This window comes from Gavia stellata, chromosome 5, assembly GCF_030936135.1.
Source record: "Gavia stellata isolate bGavSte3 chromosome 5, bGavSte3.hap2, whole genome shotgun sequence".
In the NCBI taxonomy this organism is placed as follows: Eukaryota; Metazoa; Chordata; class Aves; order Gaviiformes; family Gaviidae; genus Gavia; species Gavia stellata.
This window is the reverse complement of record NC_082598.1, coordinates 37,200,506-37,224,228: the sequence shown is the minus strand read 5'-3', so window position 1 is coordinate 37,224,228 and position 23,723 is coordinate 37,200,506. Positions and strand designations below refer to the sequence as shown.

General features: G+C 38.3%; 1 protein-coding gene across 1 annotated transcript in view; it reads left to right on the top strand.

Moving 5' to 3' along the window:
• WWC2 (WW and C2 domain containing 2) overlaps window positions 1-23,723 on the top strand; it is a 104,450-nt gene that overhangs the window by 28,164 nt on the left and 52,563 nt on the right. Inside the window, exon 2 of the mRNA XM_059817429.1 lies at window positions 9,912-10,021. Within this exon, the coding sequence (XP_059673412.1) occupies window positions 9,912-10,021 (110 nt within the window). The remainder of the gene's footprint in view (window positions 1-9,911; window positions 10,022-23,723) is intronic.

Below are 23,723 nucleotides of genomic sequence, written 5' to 3'. Positions count from 1 at the left end.
TAATGTGTTTTTATGGCAGTCATTAATATGCACATAGCATCTTATAATAAGCTGGAAGGCAGCATATTACCTCTCTGCCCACCTCCCCATATCTTCTGCCTCCTGTAATGAAATCTTAAGTTGTGGGTTTCTCTGCTTGCTTGCTTCCTTTCATGTGTGTGAGTGCAAGAAGGGCATTAGTTCCCTGTTTAGTGTTTTTTTTTTCTGTGGAGGAACTAGGCAAGATCTTTAGAGGACCTGAAGATTTTCATCCTTAATTTCCTGTACTGCGTAAAGCTTAGGGAGTTTGTGGATGTGTAGGATTTTTGAGCAATGAAGATATGTCTTTTAAAGTAAAGAAATAAAAAGGATAGTAATTTTTGTTAATATATTGCAAGCACTTAATTGCTTGATGGTTTTACAGGACACTTGCAAAACTGCTAAGTGAAGAAGAAAGGTGTGTTTTGGGAAAACTCAGTATGTGAATTTTTATTTTGATATTTAACAGGGTTTTTTAATTTGTTTTGGGGTTTTTTTCCCCCTAGGTTGCTTGGTGGGTCTTTTGTTTTTTAGTTTGGCTCACGACTTGGGCAGATTTCACTGGCTTTTCTGAGGCAAACCCCCCAAATTTATGCCCTTTACTTGTCTAAAGGGATAGCATTCATTCGGTAGTTGTTTTTCTTCAGCTATTTTTATTATCAGGTTGTGGTTTTGAAGACTTACTTGTGCTGCTCTTAAAATAAGTGGACTCAAATTCTTTGCAGGTATAAGTAGATTTTTGTTTTAAAGAACTTGTTGCTCTTAATATACAGTGCATCTTTTCTATTAAATACATGGCTGTACTGGCTTAAAATGGTTATGTTTGTCACAGATATTGGAAGTTAAGAGGTTTTGTCAGATTTCTGGTTTTTGGTGTTGTACAAGTTTCGTAAGTGATGTATGAATATATTGAATTTAGGATTTTTTCTTGTAGTAGTAGTGTTACAGAAAGGTTAGTTGGTTTGTTTTCAGCCTTGCCCTGGCAGTTAAATGTTTAACTAAATCAAGAAGAGTAGTTCCTGGAAAACATTTGAGGAATGGAGTACAGTTTTCTACTGTAGTTACTGCTTGTCTCCAAAACCAGTCATTGGTGAGGTATCAGCTTGTTATTTCTAAGCAGTGCTTACTGAATATGGTGAACGGTTGTGTGCCGTGGTACAGTGTATGAAACTGAGCTGGTCTTCAGGAAGGCCTTTTGGCAGTAGCAGTCAGAACCGATAATGGGCTGATGCTGCCATTTCACATGGTAGTATTGATGCAGCTGTCTCTCTGGAGGGCTCTCTGACTGGGAGCTAAGACACTGTTCAGCATGCTGTGCTTTTTAGCAAAGCATTTCAAAACAGCCTTGAGTATTTTGCCTAAATTAGAGAAGAAACAGCTTATTCAGTGCTCTAAAAAGGTTTAAAAAACCCCAAACGCTATGAGGATGGAAAAAAGATTAGATTTTAGTTTCTGCTTGATCTTTGTGTGCTTCCTGAACACATGGTGTTCATATGGTTCACCATATCACCACATGATATGGTGTTCACCTGGGCTGCTGGCTAGCTAGACAAGAGTCTTTTAATGGAAATTGTATTTTTCAAAGTCTTAGATGTTCCCTGAAACATCATTGAATGCAGTCTAGTCCTATCTACATGAACCCACAGCTCACTTGTAGTATGGGAGATGCTGTAAACTACTGTCAGTACGAGTTCAGTACTGGAAACCAAGTTTTTGAGCTCGTAAAATGGTTGCGAGAGCCCATTATCCCAGTAGTATATACCCAAATAATGTGCAGCCATTCTGTGTTGCTGTGAGGTGGTGAACTTACTTATATATGTCTCTTAGTATAACCCCCTATCTGCATGTGTGTACATTTTCATGTACCAAGAAAACCCTCTAAAACCCAAGAAGTATATTTCTTCAAGGCCTGCTGCCTGTCATAAGTATTAAAGGGCTTAAAAGAATCATAGGATAGAAATTGCAAGCTATTAAAAATGATACTATACCTGTATGCCTTTTTAGAAAACTAGAGTCAGTGCCCAAATATCTCAAGTTTCCATTATTTTTATAAAAATCTGACTGTTTTACCCATTTTTGTATTACCAGGAGCAAAATGATCTGAAATCTGGAAAACAAGTGAAAATTCTTAAATATATCCAGGAAATACTTACTGATGGAGTTAATAAATCTTTGTCTCCTAAAAGTTTATAACTCCGCTGTGACTTTATTCTCTGCAGTTAGTTTTTGAGTATCTAGTTGTGGTGCAAAAAGGCGAAGGCGTGGTACTATCAATGTACTGCTGACTGCTATGTGTAAATGCTAGGACTGTCAACCAATACTGTTGTGTGAATGCATGTGTAATACGAAACAAGCAGATTAATGGTGCACAGGCTAGTGGCTATAAGCATAAAGCAGCATAATTTAATGTTACTGAAAATTTTTCATAATTAAAGAATGGGGTGACATTTAGTTTGAACTACTCTTAGTAATTCTGTATCGGTGTAGAAAAGGTAACGTGCATGTTTGCTGTCTTTTAAATATAGGCTTTTGTATCATCTTGTGAACAAGGTAAACAGAAGCGTGACCTTACCGTATTTATATATTTATTTTACACCACTAGTCTAAAACACCATGCTGCTCCTTGTTTGATGTGTTCTAATGTGGTACTGATGTCCACTTAGTTACTCTTTCAAAATAATGCTTGTAATAAAGTGGCACTATATCTTAATAATACCCTTATTAAAAGAGAATGTACCTAAGCAATACAAAGGTTGTACATAATGTCTTGGCCCAGTATCTGAATGGGAGGCACTACTGTGTTAAGAACATGTTGTTTAGAAGCTGAAATCCTGTCAACAGACTCATGACTGAGCTTTTTAGAGGGAGAGAGAGACTGCATGGAATTTGCTAGTTTATAGAATTGAATGAACAAAGAATATGATAAAAGGGTGTTTTATGGGCATGCAAATTCTGCCCCTTTCTGCAGGTAAGTGGCCCAGTTACCGCTTTTTAAAGTTAGGAAAGTGACAGTAGTATTATTAATAGAAAGTAAATGCATTTTGTTGCAGCCTCAGCTACTGTAATTTGTAGAAGAGAAAATTGTCTTCCCAATGTAATGTAACTCTCATGCTGTTAATGTATACTGACCTCAGCCATAGGGAGTAGCAATGCCTCTCTTTAACTCTGACCTGCAACATGGAGCTACAGCTTGGTCTCTTTTGCCATTCTATATGCACTTTGTCCGTTGCCTGGTAAATAGTATTCATCCCGCTTAAATTTACTTACCTTGTATAGGCTAAGGAGCCTTGCATTCAGACTCCTTCTGTAGTCACTAGAAAAAGAGGGAAACCTTCAGTGTGATTCATCTTCAGTCTAAACAGATGTGCTGAATCAGCCTCCCCAGGGAACCTAAAGGAGTAATTCAGGTTAGATAACTAACTTTTGAAGTTAATGAGATTAATTGCACCCCTGAGTTTTATATACGAAATCCATCTTGGGTGCCTGTAGTGAGTAAAATCCATGTTTGGGAGGATATTTGGGATGGGATTAGAAGACATGTTTATAGATCCTTCAAAGTCACAATGCCTATAGCATTAGAAAGTTGGGTAAGAATTGGATTGATTTTAAGATCAAACTTGAGCACTAAATTTAGGAGTTCTAGTGAAGAATTTAGAACATTTTTCTATTTCTATTTATACATTCCTTTCCCTGATCAGTTGATTTAAATTTTTACATTTGCTGGTCTTGAGCTACTGGATCAAAATAAGAACTAAATACTTTCAGTTGTCCTTTTGCATAATAAGAAATTAGCTGATGCTGATCATATGTTCCTATTCTGTCTCTGTGCTAACTGAAAATATTTGTGGGGAAGTGCCCAGAGTAAACTTTTTGTGTTACTGTTGTATTGTGTTATTGGTAAGTCAGCTGTAACGGTGTATGTAGTTAAATGAGACAGATACCAGGTAAGTGTGCACGTGGTCCTTCGTCACTGGGTTTCTTCTGTTATGTTTTAATAGATGCTCATTCCTGCACATCTAAATAGTAACTTATGTTTTGTCTTCTCAATTCCTAGAGTGTGGAAAAGAGGTATTATTTTCAGAAGTTCCTGTCTAGAAAAAGTAATAGCAAGTACTGCATTGTAAGAGAAAATAAAATAATGTGTGATGTACGTTATTATACATGAGAATGAATGGGTGTGAAATTTAGTCCGTACAACACTTCATGTAAGAGTCACACAAGATCCTGCTACATGGCAAAGAACATTGAGGTCATTTTTGGGTAGGGGAGAATTGAGATTTGGAGAAAGTTTTCAAATGCATGTTGAAGTTGCTATAGAAGTTCAGCATTGACCCTAGTTATAACTGAATTCAAAACTTCAAGTGTTGACTGTAGGTCAAGCACCACGCAGCAAAGGAGGTATTCTTAGAGTAATTTTGAAAGAGATTAAGAAGAACCTGCTCATAATTCTCAGGTATTTATGTACCTCTTACCAAGCTGCATTTTCTTCCTTTCTAATTGAGGAAAAGAAGTCTCAGATTTGTTGTGTGGTTTCTTTTTTGTCTGTGTTTCCCCCTTCCTCGCCCTGTCCCATCCCCACCCACCCCCCCCCCCCACCCACCCCCGTTTTCTGAGGTCTGCCTACTCTAACCTTTCTTCCCCACACCCTCCACCACATATACTATAAATCACAACAAATCAGTCTTACAAAATTGGTGCAAATAGTTCTATTTAAGCAAAACATGTCAAACTGTACTCAGTCCTTCAGAGTGTGAATTAAATCAGGTCTTGAAGTATGCTAAGGAGGTCAGTGATGCTGGTATCAGCTGAGTTTAGAAGCAAGCGAAGACCAAAGCCCAGAGTTTCCTATTGCTAAAGTAGAGTCCTAATCATAATATGGATAACCTCTGGTTCAGTGTTACAATTGATTGAATCCTGAACTGATTTTGGAGAAAAAAGGAGTCAGAGAAGGAATGCAGCAGAGTGCAGCATTACTCTTGCATAGAACAATGTGTTGAAAATAGTGTGTGTACGCGTGTATATATACACATGCATATGCATACACATCTTTAAGAACATGCACGTTGATAATAGATCACAGAAGTGTGGAGTACCGTGGCTTGTCCATATCTTGGCAGAAAACTGGCATTCACTAGTATACGTACTAAATTTTTCGTTTTTTGTGGACCGTGGCCTTAGGAAGAAACCTTTCTTCTCTGTATTCTTGTGGTCTAGGGAGTACATCAAGCAAGAAAGTGCGCTAGGTTGTACAAATGGAACAATATTGCACTGACAACCCATCAGTCTGTAGTTATGTTTCCATTTCACAGTATCATCGGCCTCTTTATTAGCTTTAGATGCATGTACAGACTTACAGGCATTTCTGCAGATGCAATAGCAGCTGTCAATGATAACATATATCATTGTAGAGTCTACATTTTAAGATCTTAGCTAACTTTATATTTTGAAAACTTTAAAGAAAAATGTGGATTTGAGGTGGTAATACAGCTTCTCAATTTGTAAGCTGTGTTTGTCTCCTAGGTTTCCCAGGGCATCTGTGAAGTGATTGGCAATAACATAATTATATGCTGTTTACATAATGTAATTACAGAATGCTTCCTGTTTTTTTGTTTTTTTTTTTTTTTAAGAGTAGCCACTTCTTGTTACACATACCTGCTTCTTATTCTCTTGGTCTGGGGAGCAGACCTCAATCCGTATGCTGAAAAGCGAGTGTTGCAGCCATATAGGGTTGAATAGACAAAAATGTTATATATGAGCTAAAGGCTAATATATTAGCTTTCACTTGGAAGGAGTTCTATAAGGTTAAAAAAAACCTGCTCATAGATGAGAATACTTGAGCTTAATGATATGCATTAAAAGTCCCCACTTTTGGTTAACTAATTAAACTTCATAGTATACGAAATGTGGACTTTAAGTCATCCTTTTTAGAGTATCGGCATTCTTTTAAGAACATGTAAATTGATGACTACAAACTGAAAAAGTATTGTAAACTACCTCAGAATATCAGTGCCCTGAGATGCAGCACTTAATCCTCCATTATGGTGCAATAAACCTAATTTTTCTTGGGTCATAGTTAATGAATGTAATGGCAGTCTGTCTGTCATAGGTTATTATATCACAGATAATGATCTTCACACAGGCAAGATTCCTTCAGTCCTTGCTCCTAGGTATTATTTCCTTTCCAATTACATCTTGTAACTCTCTTTGCTTTCAACTTTTGTCTTGCAAATTTTCTCTTGCATTTTATTTATCATCCTGTCACGTTAACTGCATCCATACATATTTTGAAAATAAATGCTGTTTATATTGAGACAGTTCTGAGGGCCCAAAGCAGACTAATATCACCTTATGCTGATTGGTGCTCAATTGTAAAAGTCCGTGTCAGGCTCAAATATTGTGCTATTAAAAGACCCTAGAACAAAAAAGAGAGTCGTGGGGATATAACACTCTTAGGTAATTGTGATCTTGTTAGGTACAAACCTTTTCATGTTTTAAAAATCTACTCAGGAGCAGTTCTTCTGACATAGTTCAGATCTTAAGGCTGCAATGTCCAAGCATGATCCAGCAGAGCAGAATTTGTCCAGTTCTGCCTATACTTTGGGGCCTCTGTCTCCCTCTTCTACTTTTGTTTAAGGTCTTGAGTGGGTCACTCAAGTACTTTTCCACAGTTTTTTAGTGTTGCTTCAATTTATAGAGCGTCTGGGATGAGAGAGCTGCTGAAACTCATTCTCACAGTGTCTGATTTCTGACAGGTGATAACACCTGGACAGAACATCCACATGGCCAGAGTGGTCTGCAGTCTAACCTACAGAATGAGCTAACGTAGTAAGTAGTCAGTATTTGATTAAAAATAAAATTGGTGTGGAGTGCAGATGAAAAGCCAGGATAGTACTGGGATTATCTCTCTCCTGCAGAAGTGGTTTAAAAATCACATCTTGTGATTGTTGCTAACTCTGTGGGTATGTATCTTTGGTGAAGGTATTAAATGCTTATGCAGAGTACTAAAAGAATTTATTAGACACCATCTGGGCATGTTTATACTGGTTTGTTATGATCCCTATTCTGCTATATGGTATTTCAAATACTTTTACTACTTGAACTACAAGACTTGTGTTTTGAGTTAATATTATAACATTAAGGCTAAGGATGACGTTGAACTTTGATTTTTATTCAGTTTAAGAAATGTTTTTTGAAAATCCACATTTGTAATCTGATTTGAAGCAGGACTTTCTTCAGAGCGAGATGAGCCCTAGTAGTTGGCACAGGTTCACGACTAACCAAACTCACCAAAGCGCTGTGGCTTTTATGTGATTGATGCTTCCTCTGAGCAGTAGTGGCCTGGGAACTCTCTGACATGGGTTCCCTGTGTTCAGTCTGCTGCATGCTGCGGACAGCCTGGCTGAAGTTGTGATTGTGTGCGTTATCCTGGCTTTAAAAGGCTTCTCCTGCTTTCCCAAGAGCCATCTCTTTCTGTTTAGCTGCTACTATTTGCAAACAAAACAGTAATCTTTGAAGTGATGCTGGTAATTATTAGTAGGTAGCATTTGGGCAGGTGCATTTGCTACGGCAGTGCTAGGCAGCTGCACAGCTGCACCTTTGCAGGCCAGCTGTTAGCCTGCTGAGCTGTGTAGCTGCCATCCTGGCCACGGCAGCACAGCTTCTGCTGTCCTGACAGGAGGAGGAGGAGGAGGGTGAGGAGCAGAGTGGTAGGTCTGAGGTGGGGTTTCTGGAGAGCTCCTTCTCAGAGCAGCCTCACTCAGAGCCGTGTCTGGATTTAAAACTGTCAGCCGTGGGAGAGGATACAATGGGTAGGCTTGGCTTACTACAGACCTGGTTTCTCCCTGGAGGTTGCTGGGGAGTTTACCCCAGTCAGCTTCAGTGGGATGTCCTCTTCTGCATGGTAATGAGGAGGATGGGTCATGTCCATTTAAGATTTCTTTTAGAAAAGGAGCTGTTGGACTGTGAGGCACCATATAGTGGGTCAAGGTTGAAAAGGAGAACAGGTACTACAGAAGATACACCTTGTGAGTCAACTGAGAAAACTGTCTGTGGCTGGCCATTCTCATGGAGAATCTCTCCCAGTAAACAGAACTTCTCTTGCAGCTTTCTTGTGCTGCTTATAATCTCTATTTTATATCTTAGTGATTCAGATGTAATTCCATATTGGTAATATCACCTGAATTTTGTAATAGTTTTCAGTGTGTTTAGTGGTTTTGCATAGCAGTTTGTAAGTAGCAATAAATTAGCGAATTTACCTTACACATGTGAATGTGTTCAGGACCTCAAATTAAACATTGGTAACCTTCATAGGATTATGTTGTAAACTGTGGAGAAATAATGAGGAAGTGGATTCATGCTTACAATTTAAAAAAAATAAATTGAAAAAAAATCACAAATGAAACGGTTTTGGATCCTAAGAGCTTAGTTCTTTGCAATTTCTGCAATCCTAGTTTGGAGGAATAAAGTGTTGCCCTACTTAAAGAATTGGTAGGTCAGATCCATCAATAATAATAATGTATTTGTGGGACAGCGATTTCTAAATCAAACCTGTGCTCAAATTTCTATTTTCTCGGCTTCATGAAGGGACATGTTTAGGTGGGCATGGTGGTATTGGGTTAATGGTTGGACTTGATGATCTTATAGGTCTTCTCCAACCTTAATGATTCTGTGATTCTGCGAAGAATTCATTTCAATAGGTTTGTAAAGTATCTGGTGTTTTCTACACAAAAAAGCCAATTAATTTTGTAGAAAGTAAAATGTACTATTCTTTTCTCTTTCATTCCTTACAAAAATGTCAATAAACTGGTTTCTTTTGGTCAGAAAATAATTGAAGAAAAAAAAAAAACCTGAAACACAGAAGAGCATATGTGAATTGGACTGTTAGCTTTTTATTTGTATAGAATTTTAATAAGATCAAAAAACAGACAGGTTATAGAACTTAAGCAGCAGTGAGCAAAGGAGGTGATGCTCGTGTGTCCCACAAACTGCTCTTGATAATCTTACTCTGAGGATTTTTTTAAACTCTGGATATGTACGAATCTTACTGTCACTATGGTGACAATAAAACCTTAAATCTCTTGTTCTTCCTATTAAATATATCAGTATATCAGACATGGCATTTATCTGTGTGTTTATCAACAGGAAACTCAATACTAATTTCTTTTTAAAAAAAAAAGGCAAAAAAAATGATGATGTAAAGCTTTGCTCAGCCTCAATTGGAAAAAAGCCTATGTATTATTGTTATCAATTTATTTCTTGTAACAAGTAGGTGCTTCATTATTAAAATTAAAAACTTTAATTGTCTGTCTTCCTAAAAAAGCACCATGTGAACATCTAAGGCCCATTAAATGTTACTTATAAAATGTCTGCTCTGTGCACACTACTGCTTATTTTATTCAAGTACATGGATTGATGAGTGCTGCTAACTGCATCTTAGGTGATTTGTGTTCTCTTTCCCGAGTTTCCTGTCTGTGGTCATTAGAGAAGATGACCTTGAAATCTTGTGCTTTCATCACAGACTCAAGGTTGAAGGGTCCAGTTCTTCTGGGGACAAATAGGAGTGTAGGTTTTTTTTTTTTTACAAGCTATTGCTTATTGTTTAATTTTAAACTGTCAAATGTGAAAGATGTTGCAGTGAATTTCTCACTTGAGTGCCTGCACTGAAAAATGTTTGCAATAACTTATATTATGTTCTTGGAGTTAATGAATTCAGAAAGATGGAATAAGGGAAAAACAATCAAGAGCCTAAACTTTTAAGAGCCAGAAAACAACTTGCTCTTCTTTCTCCCTGCTATTTTTCTATAGCTTCTGTCATAATAGGAACTAATATGAATAACAAACATATGTATGGAAGAGAGAAAAGCTATACCATTAACTTGTTTCTTTGTTTTTAGGTTAACAAAGCCTTTGTCATTTGCGGATTGTGTTGGGGATGAACTACCATGGGGATGGGAAGCCGCATATGATCCTCAGATTGGTGTATACTATATTGATCACATCAACCGTAAGTATTTTTCAATTTGCTGTATTGATTATATAAGAAGACCCATCATGATTAGACTTTCCTAAGAAGCTTTTAAAGCATGACTGGAAGTAGGGAAAGATTTCTTGTGAGAGAATTGTCATTAAAGTAACAATTTCTGATTTTCAGTAGATAAATTATCCCATTTGTGTGCATGGGTTTGTTGGGGATGGTTGCAGATGTATTATAGCTGGCTCAAAATTATTCATGTGACTCTTCATCCTTTGCTGTGGAAGAAATCCATGTAATGTATAGTAAATAAAGATAGTTTACATGTGTTGGTATCTGTAAAGTGTATGATGTTTGGTGGCTATTGAATATTCAGCAATGCACACTGGCAGAGACAGTCTGATAGGAGTAACAAAAACTGTCTTCATTCTAACTAGTGAAAGGAACTATTGTAGATAAGGTATCGAGTGGGGGGGGTATTTGTAACTTGTGTATGAAGTCTGGCAAATTACTGTAGTTCTAAGAATGTTGTAGAATACATTTCAGGCTATAAATAATGCTATATTTTGTAGTAATTGGAAAGGGAATGGGGAATCAAAATGCGGGGGGAAAATTGCCCTTTCATATAACATTATTGACTTTAAAGGGCTTACAAGAAAACCTGCTGATACAAAATGACTACATCTGTTTCTTCATACATTTTTAATTGCATGGGAATTATGTCTAAACCATATTATGTCTAAACCATACAAAACTATAGCAAAATTTGAAATACAATGCTAGTTAGACTTACTGAAATGAATATATTCCTGAAAGCGTTTCTATCTTCTTTTTATGTATTCATTACTTCATATTGATACCTTTTTCTATTTGCTCAGAAATTTTTTTAAATAACATAATAGAAGAGATTCCATTTGAGATCAATACCTGAATATAGCTGCCTGCATCTGTGCTAGCAGTGCTGTGTACTTACTTAAAAAATAGTAAGATGCCTATGGCCATTTGAGATGCTTTAGGTTAGCAGAGACAACTGCACAAGGTCAGTAGATACAGCATGGACAGTAAGAGACCAGTGGTCTTCTGGAACAAAGGTGGAGACGAGGCTCGAGGCTCGTTACCCTATGGCATCTCAAATGTATGGGCAAGTGAATCAACTCTGAGATGTCTAAGCTGCTTTTGTAGTCAGTGGCTATCTAGTCAGTACAGCCACTGTAATGTAAAGTGTGATGTAGCTGCCTGGTTGGGTGTCTGCTTTGAAGATGAGCTGATTTAAGCTCCTTTGGTTGGGTTGGACTGGAACTCTGATCACTAGAATGAGATGTTAGACGACTACTGTGCTTATTGAACACCTGCAGGTAGACACCTAATCTTGAACTGAATCCCATCCAGTAACCTCAGTTGGGGTTTTATAGCCCTGCTTTGTTGGAACAACAATGAGAGAGTCCTCTGATTTTATGTGTGGTGTTAAACGTTTCTGAACTTTAAAAAATAGGGACATACCTGATTGAATTCAAAAGGTGAAGAAAGAAAAGGAGTTGCTTCTGAATCTAAATGCTATTGTAAGAGGAAATTTGTCTTTAACTTCTGCTTTGGCCAAAACTATAAAACTCAAAGCTATAAAATTTTGAGCAGGCAGTCCGCGTTTCTGGGTGTTTTGAAAGTGCTTTCGGATCACTGGTCTGATAATCATGCTCTTTTATTCCATACATGCTCAAAATTTTTAATCAGTTCTAAAAATCTCAGCCTTTTAGGGTTTTTGCCTTTTTTTTTTGTGAAAGAGATTAAATATTTTCCTTCTGTTTAAATACTATTTCTGTGCATTGAAGGTGAATTCCTGAATATTATTAGCCGTTCGTGGGTTGAAGTTCTGCTTCACACACATGTAAAATGTTGACGCTTGGACAGCATTGTCTTGGAATTCTCTTGACAACTGTTAATATACTGCAAACACTAATGCTTCACTTGATAGAGAAGGGTTGTGTATATCCACCTGTATGTGTGTCTTCCTGTGTCTGGGACAAATAAGTGTGATTAGCTTGGTTTCTTTATATTATGTTAATGTGCATGACGGATGACGAAGTGGTGTACTTCGGTATACTTAAAGTGGTTTCCATCCATTGTTCAATAGTGCATTTGGTTTCTGTTTTAGTAATGTATGTGTTGCTTTGTAGCAATTTCAGTGAAACTCCTGATTTTGTAAAGTGCTGTATTTTAGTTTTGTACACTGTATTTTGTGCAGCGTTTTGGTGAGAGTACTTTTGAGTTGCTGGGCGGTAAACTGCCTAAGTGTCTTATCAGCAAGTAATTTGTCTGACGTGACGAATGTGGAGATTATAACTTCTACTTCATCTGACTGGGGTGCATGTGTTGTTTTGATGCTATTGAAAGCTCTAGTATGGAGGTCACTAATAATTAGGGGGGAAAAGCCTCTCTAGAAAGCCGTTTTTGCACCTGCTTACTGCTGTATTAGCAGTGTAATAATTCAGATGTGTTGTATATGCTTTCTGGGTTTGAACTGTTAAAATTCTCTGTCAGGACAGTGGATATGTTAGAACAAGGAAGACCTCTTTACTGTTTCACCTGTATAGATTATAATTTTATTAATTCTCTCTTTTACTGGACAAAAAAAACTGCACCCACTGCTAGGAGGAGAACCAAATGGATAGATGCCTGAAAAACAGGTTGGATAAAACGGGACTTCAGGACCCGTAAATGGCAGCTTGAGGGGTAGTGCCTTGGGAAGAAATCCGCTCCCATGCGTTAAGCAGGGAGAGGTGACTAAATACGTTTCATGTTCAGTGCCTTCTGGCTGGGTTTATTTCAGCAAAATGTTTGAAGGAAGGCCCATTGAGTCTCTCCTCTTGCATCCCATAATTAATTATTCTGAACAGCTTCTCTGTTATTTGTCCTCTTTTTAATTTCTTTTTCTAGTATTGTTCCTACTCTGTGTCTCTGTACAAAGCTACATTTGATACAACTGTGAAGTTTCAGGTTGTCCGTAGGACTTGGAGCTGTTGTAGTAAAACTGGCCAATCTTGTTAGATTTCTCAAACAAACCCAATAAACAACGAGCAGCAGGCTAGACCTTAGTGCAATAGACTGTAAATTCAGATAGTCTTACTCATGGTTGTTCCCTCTTCTGTTAAAAACTGAAGGCTGAAAATGTTAAAGGTGGAATTTCCATTAATGTTCAGTGTGGGAGTTATTCTGCTCCTCCTGAACGTGGATATTGGCAAAGCTCCTACTGATTTCAGGAAAGCAGTACTAGACTGGAGCTTGCAAAGTTCTAAAAATTCTACCAAATTTCTATAATGAAAGGTTAAAGTCTTCAAAAATTATTTAAATCAATATCTTTTTTTTTTAAAAAAAAAGGTAAATGTTTTCCCCGTCTAATTATCTGCCTTAGTCCTTTACCTTCCCTTCTCCCATACAAACCTGAGAAAAGCCTGCTTTCCTTAACCAGCCGGTGGAAACTCAATTTCTCCACCACAGAGGGGTAAGAGTTGGCTGTGAGCAGTCTGCAATTGTAAAACACTCCCTCAGACTTGAGGAACTTGCTTTTGGTGTCAATATGTTTAAGTATAATTTGGTTTTATTATCGTCACATATTTTCTATAATTTTATATATTTTTGTGAGTTTTTTTCAAATACAGGGGGTATTTTCATAGCTCTTACTGGTTGCCTTAGAGCTTTCTCATGATCCTGTTGGATGATGTAACCCACACTGACTGAGGTCATTACTTTATGAATATATTACCCCAATTAGGAGTTTTAATGTGATGCTTTCAGCTTCAAGGGAGACCAGATTACAGGCCATCTGGTAAGGCAGAACATGCATATGATGTGGGTGGCTAATACTGTAAGAACCTAAATGCTTACCCTGTGGTTCAGTAGTGCCCTTTGTTAGAGGGATAACTGAAGGAATATTTTTTTGGTGGTCAGGCACTGAGGAGTTCCTTTCGTGCAGAATCCTTCTTGCTGTGGTTTGGGAGAGTCCAAAGATTCTATAGTTTACGCTGTTCACTCTTATAATCGTTATTGCATGTATGTGCTCATGTGTTCATCTACTTAAGCAATCTAATTTGCTAACACTTACTAATTTTGCTAAATAACATGGTTAGGAACTCAAGGCAATACCAAAAATAACACAAACCTATTACTCCGCTTTATTTCATATCTCTACAGGCAAAGTCATCACTTTCACATTTTTCCAATTCTTCTGCAGGGTTTTCAACATCAGGCGTTAAGTGGCTGAGATGCAAACATTTATGCTGTTAGGGCTTGGATTTGCAAACACTTTTAAGCTGATAAAGTCTCCAAAAGAATGGGTCCTGCTCTATTGCTACCTCTAGCCTTTTGTTCTGTCCCTGCAATGTTTTTGCTTATACTGGCATGAACATTTGCATGGCCAGACAGTGAATCAGATCAGGTATGGGGAAAAAAAAAAAAAGTTGCTGTTTGTTCACCTTTCCCCACCCCTATTTATGCAAGCAAGAGAGGGAAGGTGACCTGGGGATATGAATGAACAGTCAGGTGGAAGAGACAGGGGACAGCTGCTTTTTGTGGTAGCACTGGTTAAAGGTATTTTGAAATGACATCCTTGAACTTTCGTCTCTTCCATGCCCTGTGCAGGCTTCCCAAGAAGCAGTTTTGACTTTGAGGCTGTGATTTCCAGGTGCACTTCTTTGAGTGGTGGTGGCAGCTGAAGTAGCAGTCATTGCTTGCTCTGGTTTCTGCTCCCACATTGTGTCAACACGAGGATGTGTAGTAAACATGGACAACGGGGAAGCACTCTGCTTCCTGAAGTGTGTGAGTTGTCGTTCCCCACCTCCTCTTCCTTCCCCGAGCCACTCAGTTTTTCTTATCCGGACCATTGCATGGGATGTGTGTAGATGAACAGCTGTGGAGGTAATGGGAGCAAGAAAGGGAAACTTATACTTCCGGCTTGACATGGATAGTCTGAGGGAATCCTGGGCTGGGAGAAGTTCTGCCTTGCCTTCAGCACCCTACGTATTCCAAAATAACATACCCCTTTACTTCCAGTTCTTATTTTCAGGCTCAGGAATAGCCAGGCAAGTGGTTGTTTTCTTCATTGCATTGATCTAGTTAACCTATAAAACATGTATTCTGCTGTTAGTAATGTTTAGTGACAAAGGTAACAGCAAGGAACTGAATGACAGTATTGAAAAGATAAGGATGGGAAGGAATAGCTACTCCTAGCCCAGAAGTATTTCAGACCATCACATCACTTTGGTTTTGCCATTCTGTACTTTATTCAATATGATGATTTTTCTCCCTGCCTTCCACCCCCAGCACTTTTCTTCAAAACAGAGTTGGACACCACCTTCTCTGCTTCTGCAGTTCCTCCCTACTTAGTTTTAGTTGTCCACTTTGGAAGCATGAATGCACCTTTCCCAGACAGAGACTGCTTTCTACCACTGTTTCATCTACAAAGGAAAAGAAAATTGAGTCAGAGTGATGCTAAAACATCAGTAAGCATAAAGGTAGAGGAATTTGCGTCTGCTTAGCTCAAGAATAGAATTCGTTAGAGGTCCCTATTTCCCCACTTGGCTTCCTTCCTTCTTAAAATTTCAAAGCCTAGCTATTTACCTACACTGTTTGACACTTATAACACAGTATTTTAACTACAGGTATTCTATTTCGTGTTATAATCTTAAAGGTTTTCATGCCAGTTTATGCCTGTGCAACTGGTTTATCTAACATAGGGATTTTTGTGGATAGACTTGACTCTTCCGTGCTCCAGCCTGGGACTCTAGTATATCTGCATCTATGAAAGTATGCCAGACTGTATTTTCAGACAAGGAAGAAATCTGAAAATCCCACCATGAGTCTGCCATTACAATTAGTTTGAGGGAGTCAAATGGTATATCATGATCATAGCTGTGCAGTGTTTGTTCCCACAACCCATCACCATCTTCTAAGCAAGTAGTGTCATGCAAGCATTTGGTAAACAATTGTGAAGACTCTTTACTGTCAGCAAACACGTATGGTGAAAACCCAAGCGCAGTATATCTTACCTTGAATCTTCTGGTAGGTATCTTCTCTGCCCCCTGGCTATAGGAAGGGATTAGAGTGATCTGGTGCATGCTGGCTACAGGAGGAGGGCTCCAGCAATGAAGGCTCCGGATTAAAGATGATTTTAGCTGCTGACTTTTATGTAAAGATCATATTTGCATGTTTTTCTTATGTCTTAGTTCTGATAGCCATAGCAGTAGACCATTACCTACTTACTGGATAATGTGGAGCAAAATGCTCAGAGTTCCTACTGCATTTGCTCTGAGATATATAAGCATATGCTACCCGATACCTAGAGGAAACTAATGTGCCATAAGGATAACATGTTCAATATTTCTTTGTAAAAATATCTGAATAAATATTTCTTGGAAATCTGCTCATGCTTGCACAGTATAGCTGAAAAACATTCTTATTTTATCTCATTACTCAAATTCAAGCAGAGAATTATTTTGTGGAAAAGTGAAGAAGGTGTCTGGAAGAGAGGAGGCATTTTTTGTGTGGGAGTTCTATGGCAGGAAACAAACTGTAGAGAGCTCAGTTCAGAGCATACTCTGAATAACCTAATTTTCTTTCATGTCTCTCTTTAGAACCCATATTCCATCTTATTATGTGGTAGAATGTGATTTTCTTTTGAGTACCCAGCAGTGTTTTAGATCATTTTTAAGACACTGTATATGTCATCTGGTTGGGCCGCACAGTCTTACTGAAACTGCTGTCTCTGTAATGTACCATTCTTTATTTTTATGTACCTGTTGAAAAATACATCAGTTTGAAATGGTATAATATTTGTTTGTGAATTCTTCCTCAAATTTTTGGGTACAAATTGCTTTTCTTGTTGTTTGAATTGTAAGTATTTTAAAAAGTGGGGAAAGAAAGGAGTAAGAAAAAAAAATAATTCAGAAAGCCTCTGGTATATAAACAATGAAGGGCATTTCTTAAGCCAGTCTAGTAACACATAGTTATTCTCCCTGAAACTAGTGCTAGTACATTTGCTGCTTCACTGCTCATTAAGACTTGCGTCTCAGTTGCCTGCAATAGTTGTTATGCCAGTTGAAGTACAATGAAGTAATATTTGCACTCTTTGTTTTCTAAGTTTATTTTTGTCTGATTGCAGGCAAAAGTACTGGAGATTTGAAAGCCAGTTTGTTTATCAAGAAATGTGGGGTATACTTGTAGAATAAACGTATCTGTAGGGATTAAGTAATGTTGATAAAATTGCGTTCACCACCCACCACTAAGCTAACTCGCATTATCCTGTGATAGTTGATATCAGACACCATTTTTCCTCTTCTGATGTTACATGTCAAGGGTTGTTGTTAATTTTGTTTGTGCCATCTTGAGACAGTCTTCTGCGAGATACCGTTGAAATCTTGGTTCTCCTTCACTGCAGCTGGCCCCAGTTTGGCTTGCCTGCAGCCCTTTGCCAGGTGCTTGCCCTCAGCATGCGGTAGGCTGCTTTCCAGGTATCCCTTCCTTCTCAAACCACCTCTGTGGAGTAGGATGTAATCCTATCACAGCAAAGGCATTGGGGGCTGTTCAAAAACTAATCTGGATTTAGCTTGTACACTTTCTTGAGCCACTAGGGTTCAGGAGAAGCACCAGTGATGAGGGATCCTGAATGTAGTCAGCTGTTGGGTTTGGGGTTTTGAGGCCTGTGTTGCTCTCTTGAGGGTGGGGTTCTGTTCGGTTGGAGGTAGTAGTCCTGTAATTATTATGCAAAATAACCAGAGATGTTGGGTGTAATGGAGTTATCTTTTCATCACTTACTATTTCAGGCAGAGAAATTGCCACCTTAACACAGAGTATCTAGCTGAGTTGTGACATGGTGCAGCCCAGAGCACAGACGGCTGTGTGCAGCACATTTCTGCATCAGTCAGAACCACCCCGTTTTCAGGGCTCAGCCACTGCAGTTTTGCCACCTCTTGTCTTGCAGTCCTGGTTTCCAGGTCTGGAAGCTTTCCTGTAAGTTGGTATATGAGGGAGAAGGTGCATGGTATTGATGAGTAGATACATACTTAAGATTCTAATGGATGAGTAGATCCATAAGTAGGTTTGCTGCTGCCAAAAAGAGGATATCTACTTCCTTCCTCAGCTGGGTGGTTCTTCCTCCTTTATACTGGCTCATTGGACCTTTGGTAACATGGCACAACTCACCTAACTTGCCAGAACATGATGTATCTGCTTTCATGTTATCTTTTGGAGCCAGTGAGTGTTAGGGTGGGTTTGTTATATCAAATAGGCTTTGTGCTGGGTTGAGTGAGCACCAGAGACTGTGCAAAAGAGAAGATGTAAACATGTAATGTTGGGGACTGTGAGTTGAGGTGACATGGTGGAAACAATCACTGCCAAAAAGGAGGGCTATTACAGCAGCTCCAGCTGTGGCATGCAACTCCCCCCTGCTCCCCTCCCTACAGATCTTACATCTCTGGTCCTCATTTCTAGCCAGGTCAACTAGTTTCCCTTGGAAATAGCCTTTCTTCTGAGATGGTGATTCTGCAGCATTTACAAACTGGAATAATATGGACATGTGTTTAAACAGATGAGAGTTCTGCCTTCATGATGAAAAGTGTAATGCTATGATTTTGTCTCCTCCTGCTCTATATGTGTCCTTCTCAAGTAGGAATCTCGCATCTCCGGCATTTTTTTTAGTGGGACCCCTTGAGAGTACTTGTTCTCTAACTGTGTTGCCTAAGTGCAACGTGTCTGACTGAAGACAGTTTACATGTGGGTTGTTCTAGAGCAAATCAATGCTATTATTTTGTTTCGCAAGAGGAGATCTTGGAAAACTATTGCTTCCACATATTGTTACTCCTGTAGTAAAATGTCCAATTCTCTCATGTCTAGCAGTAGGGCATCAGGGAGCCATTCCCTTCCTTGTGGGATTTTTCTAGTGGGATTTTAATTTCATGTATTTTAGGGAAATACTATCTACTGCTGATAAGGTAATAGTTTCCTTCTGTTCAAGTAGAGTGTAAAAATTTGGCTGAGCTTCTTGACAGCAGACAGGAACATAACATATGAAAATACCTCATTTTAAAAAAACAGCATGCCTGACTATCGCCTGTATCCTATGTATAATATATCTTATGTATAATTATACAAAGCATGCATTACATTGCTGCCCTTGAAACAAGTTCTGGCCAAAGGAGTAAACAAAACTTTCAAGGCAGAAAGTCAGTCCTGGCATTTTGCTTTTGAATTATTCTTTGGGCCAAATTCTTTGCTGAGTTTTAAGTGCATCAAACCTGGCTGGCAGTGAGCCAGGAAGAGTGCATTTCATGAATAGCAGTATGATTAAAGCCAGCGCAGCTTGCTCTTCTACTGTTACAGGGCTGTGATCATTTCAGTGCACAGGAATGTCCTTGGGTGGAGCGTGCCATCCTGCTGCTTGTGCAGTTCCGCTGGGCAAGACCTCAAGTGTTTTCTGTCCCACAGAATTTCCCCCCAGCATGAGTAGTCACTCACATCTTTAAAAATAGGAGGAAATAAATTGCTTGTTCATAATTTTTCATAAATTTATTAGCTACGCACTTGCAGTAATTAGTTTAAAGTTAAATTAATTGGTTTTAAATCAAGAGCTCTTAATAGAATTGAGTAATTTTGATTTGCAAGTGGCTTTGCCAAATGACACTAAAACCAAGTCAAATTAGGAATGTGTAACCTGAATATTAGGAGCACCACCACCCTTCTCGTTCTGTTACTATGGATCATTATTTTGCATTGTGATTGGACAGCGGAAGTTGATATATCAAAGATTTTAAAAAATCTAAGCAGTGTTCTTTAGAGAGCCTGAGGTACAACTCTTGGTTGTTTAAAGATCCATTTTAACACAATTCCTTTCGTTTATATCTAAGTTTATGCCACAGAAAACGATGGCCAGTATATCTTCTTCATTTTCTTTGCAAGAAACAGCTGAACTCTTGAATTAACTATCTGGTGATGCATAAAGTTTTGGAGAGGTCATGCTCGGGGGGGTGGTTTGTTTGCTCCCCACTGCTGATGATTGAAGTCCAGTTAGCGTTTTCTAGAACAGATAAAACGCTACAGCTCTGTCTGGTGTTCATAACCAGTTCTTACTCCTCACCTGACCAGCAGAAATAACATCTCCCCATCTGTCTAGCTAGCAATCTGTTTGTTTTATGATTTCTATCTGCTGCAGACAAGGTTGTAAGGCATCTTGTTGCAGTCACCAGTGGAAACATTTATCTGGCCTACAAAAGAATGAGATCTCCCAAGTTTGTTTTACGTCAGCTGTTGAATAATACGGCTACGAAAATGTTTGGATGGTCTTTGTGCTTTAAATCTCACTCTCTGATTTAAGCGTGAAGGGCTTCACATCTCATTTGGAAATGTTCAGCAAGCTGTTCCCACAATGACATGCATGTAACTATCCCAATAATATTCTTGTGTATACAAGTTTCACCTTAACGGCAGGTGCTTAAAACATTCTCGTCCAAGGAAAAAAATCCTTATCTTTGTGAATCTTTACTCTGGGAAGTATAAATATTTGTTTTTGAAAGGAGAACTCTGCTTTTTAAAAAATTTTATTGGCTCTTGGAAGGTACATGTGCTCGAATGAACATGCTTTTCAAAATGCAGCACTACAGTACCAGAAATATTATCCATAGCTCTGTCTTTGGATTTTTCTCTGTGGTGTAAACCTACTGATTAAAATTGAGACAACTGAAAATTATAGATGAACAACCATATGGTGCTGCCACACAAGCACATGGGGATTTTTAAATTTTAATATATATATGTGTGTGTATATATATGAACGAACAACTTGCCAAACAAGTGATATGCTTTTTTGGGTTTTCCACTTCATAAATTTTAAGAAGACATAGAGTGAAAAAATACTCCAGAGCCTTCTCTGCTTGGTAAAAGTTAAGTAATAACTCTGGGGTAGTCACTGCAGTAGTGCTTTGCTTCTTCCAGGATTATGTATTTTCCCAACTGAGCGTTCATTCTGGAATAAAATACACGCAGATAGAATTGGCTGAGAATAGTTTGGCCAGTCAGTGTACCTACGCAGGCAAATACCCAAACCTCAGTATGCTGAAGTTATAGTGTGCAATTTTTAAAATGCAGGGATACCTTTAACTTGTTTATGACTGTCAGTATTAAAAGATGTTAGCTCATACAATCATAGCATTGTTTTGCACATGCAGCTTGGAGAGGCAAAAAATGTTTGATTGTATTTGTCAGCAATACAGAATAATGTGCTGTTGATCAGCTTTGTCCTTCTCTTGCAGTCACAAGGACAGGGCATCCGTAGGCCATGTTTTAGGACTCTGCAGGCTACATTTGGTCTTTGCGCTGCATGTTGAGCAATCCTCACTTAAAACCTACAAGGCAATTACCTACAACATGCTCGAAGATGAGACCTTCCAGTCTTGTACGATTATTTGGTGGCTGCTGGTTGCACTCTTAAAACACAATCACATCATTACATTCCTCTAAAAAACCCAACATAACTGCATTTATCGTATTTGATCATTGACCCATGAGAATCCTGCTTCATGCTCTTCATCCTGCTTCACAGAAAAGGACAGCTCTGGAAACCAGTACTTCTTATCTTGTGTAAATAACTGTGAATGTGGAGGTGTGTTAAAGCGCAACAGCAGTAAGTGGCCACAGATAGGGACATGTGTTGACTGTTTAGGAGAGAAAAGGTATCGATTTGCTTCTTTGTGTGCCTGATACCTTTGTGGAAAAGAGCAGGTGGCTATAAACATGGATATATGTGTGTGTGTCCCCGTAGCTATAGTTAGTTTTTTGGAGATAGTGTTCCTGTTGGGGTTATTGGAAAACCAACTGTGTATAAAGCTTGTCTGCTTTAATCTTTTATGCACTGCACTGGGTTTATGTTGTTTATACTCTCTATGCATCCATTGTGTACATCTAAGAAATACTTTCCCAAGTAGAAATAAAAAAGCTTGTCATGTTTGTAAATGGTGGAGAGGGTCACCAGCATGGCGGGGGGTGGTGGTGGTGGTGGTGGTGTGTGTATTTGTTTTTAAAAGCATCAGTAGTTCCATAGACATTGTCAGTTTAGGATTCTACAGGGTTAGTTTTACCAAATGCTTCTTTTTATTTGCATGTCATTTGGTTTATGTGATATTAATAACAAAAAAGGTTTTTGAAAAACCTGTAGTTAGTCAGTATGGGAAATTGTTATTAACCAGAACCTGTCCTTGTCAGCTTTTGCTGTTACAAGATCTGTTTTCATATATGGAGTTGAAAGAGTGCCTTCTCCCCAACAGCGCACTTCAGCTACAGTTTAGAGCAATCAGGTTGGTTCTGCTGCAGTTCTTTTTCCCCCTGTGTCTTCAGCCACGTGTTCCCATTTTTTCCCCCCTGTGTTGGTTCTCACAGTAAAGCAATTCAGAGAACTAAAGTGGCAGAAATCTAACCCGGAGAATAAACTTTCCTCCTCCTTTTTGCAGAAAAATTGTGAAGTAAATACTTCACACTTGAATACTTTGGTACTGAATGTTACTGTTTATCGCTGTAGATCTATGTAGATTTATAGGATTTATAGTATGTAACTTACAAAGAAAATGCAGTGTGGTGCATGTTTGCATTTAGATTTCAAACTTTTCATGGCTATTTCTTATGAGAATGTTTTTGTACTTAGTGCAGCTCTAAAGGAAGAATATTCATTGTACAGCTTCAAAAAGTGCTGAACTAAGTCAGGAAATACTAGTGATAAGATTGAACATTCAGCCTTAACTCTTCCTCTTTGCATGTTTACATTAAAAAAAAAAAATCTTAAAACCTACAATTAGATTGCTCTCATCACATACTATCTTAATATACACCACTATGTTATAATCCTTTTGTCTACACATTCTGTGTAAGTCTGTCTTCGGTGTGGTTGCTAGAGTTAAAATGGTTGACCTGAAGCCCTTCGTGGATTAAGGGCCTGTTCCAGCCTACTCATTTTTATTTCCTGGGTAGTCAGTGGAAAGAAGTAGACACCTTAAAAAGGCAGTTCAGTCCCATGTATCATGGGCATCTGTCTTCGATGGAGCGAAGTGCCCTCTGAGGGCAGCCCTTACTGTCTATTGACCATAAAAGAAAGCTGTATTCCGGATTGGATCCCTAACAGGGATGGAGTTAGAGTTAGGTAAGATGATCTGGAGAGTTAATGTTCTGTTAGTTCATTAACAGGGGAAAAGATAAAACTGTTTTTGTAGAGCGAAAGTAGAGAGATAACCATTACAAAACATGAATAACATATGGCTGTAAAAATTAATGAAGTCGGGAGGAGGGGGGATGCACAAATGTAATAGCTAAGATTACTTTTCATTTTTGTTCAGAAATGCATTCAATTTTAAGATGTCATTGAAAGACTTTATTGATTCAATTATTTCCGAATACTCTGATGCAAAAAACGGGTTTTTTTTCTTGAGTTTTAGGATGTTATTAATTCAAGGTTGAAGTTGTGGCAATGATCTATATAAGCGTTTACCTATTGTACATTAATTCCTAATTTTGTAATTGATCCCTTAAATAGTGGTTTTAATACGCACTATTGTGGCAAAGAAAAACTTAAATAAAATTGTACATCTGATTATTAACCAAAGACAAGCTATGGTTTGCGCTTCTATAACTGTGGATTACAGGCAAAGAAACAATTTAGTTGTCAATGGATTTCAGCAAAGGTCTCTTTAAATACTTTCTTTTTCTCCTA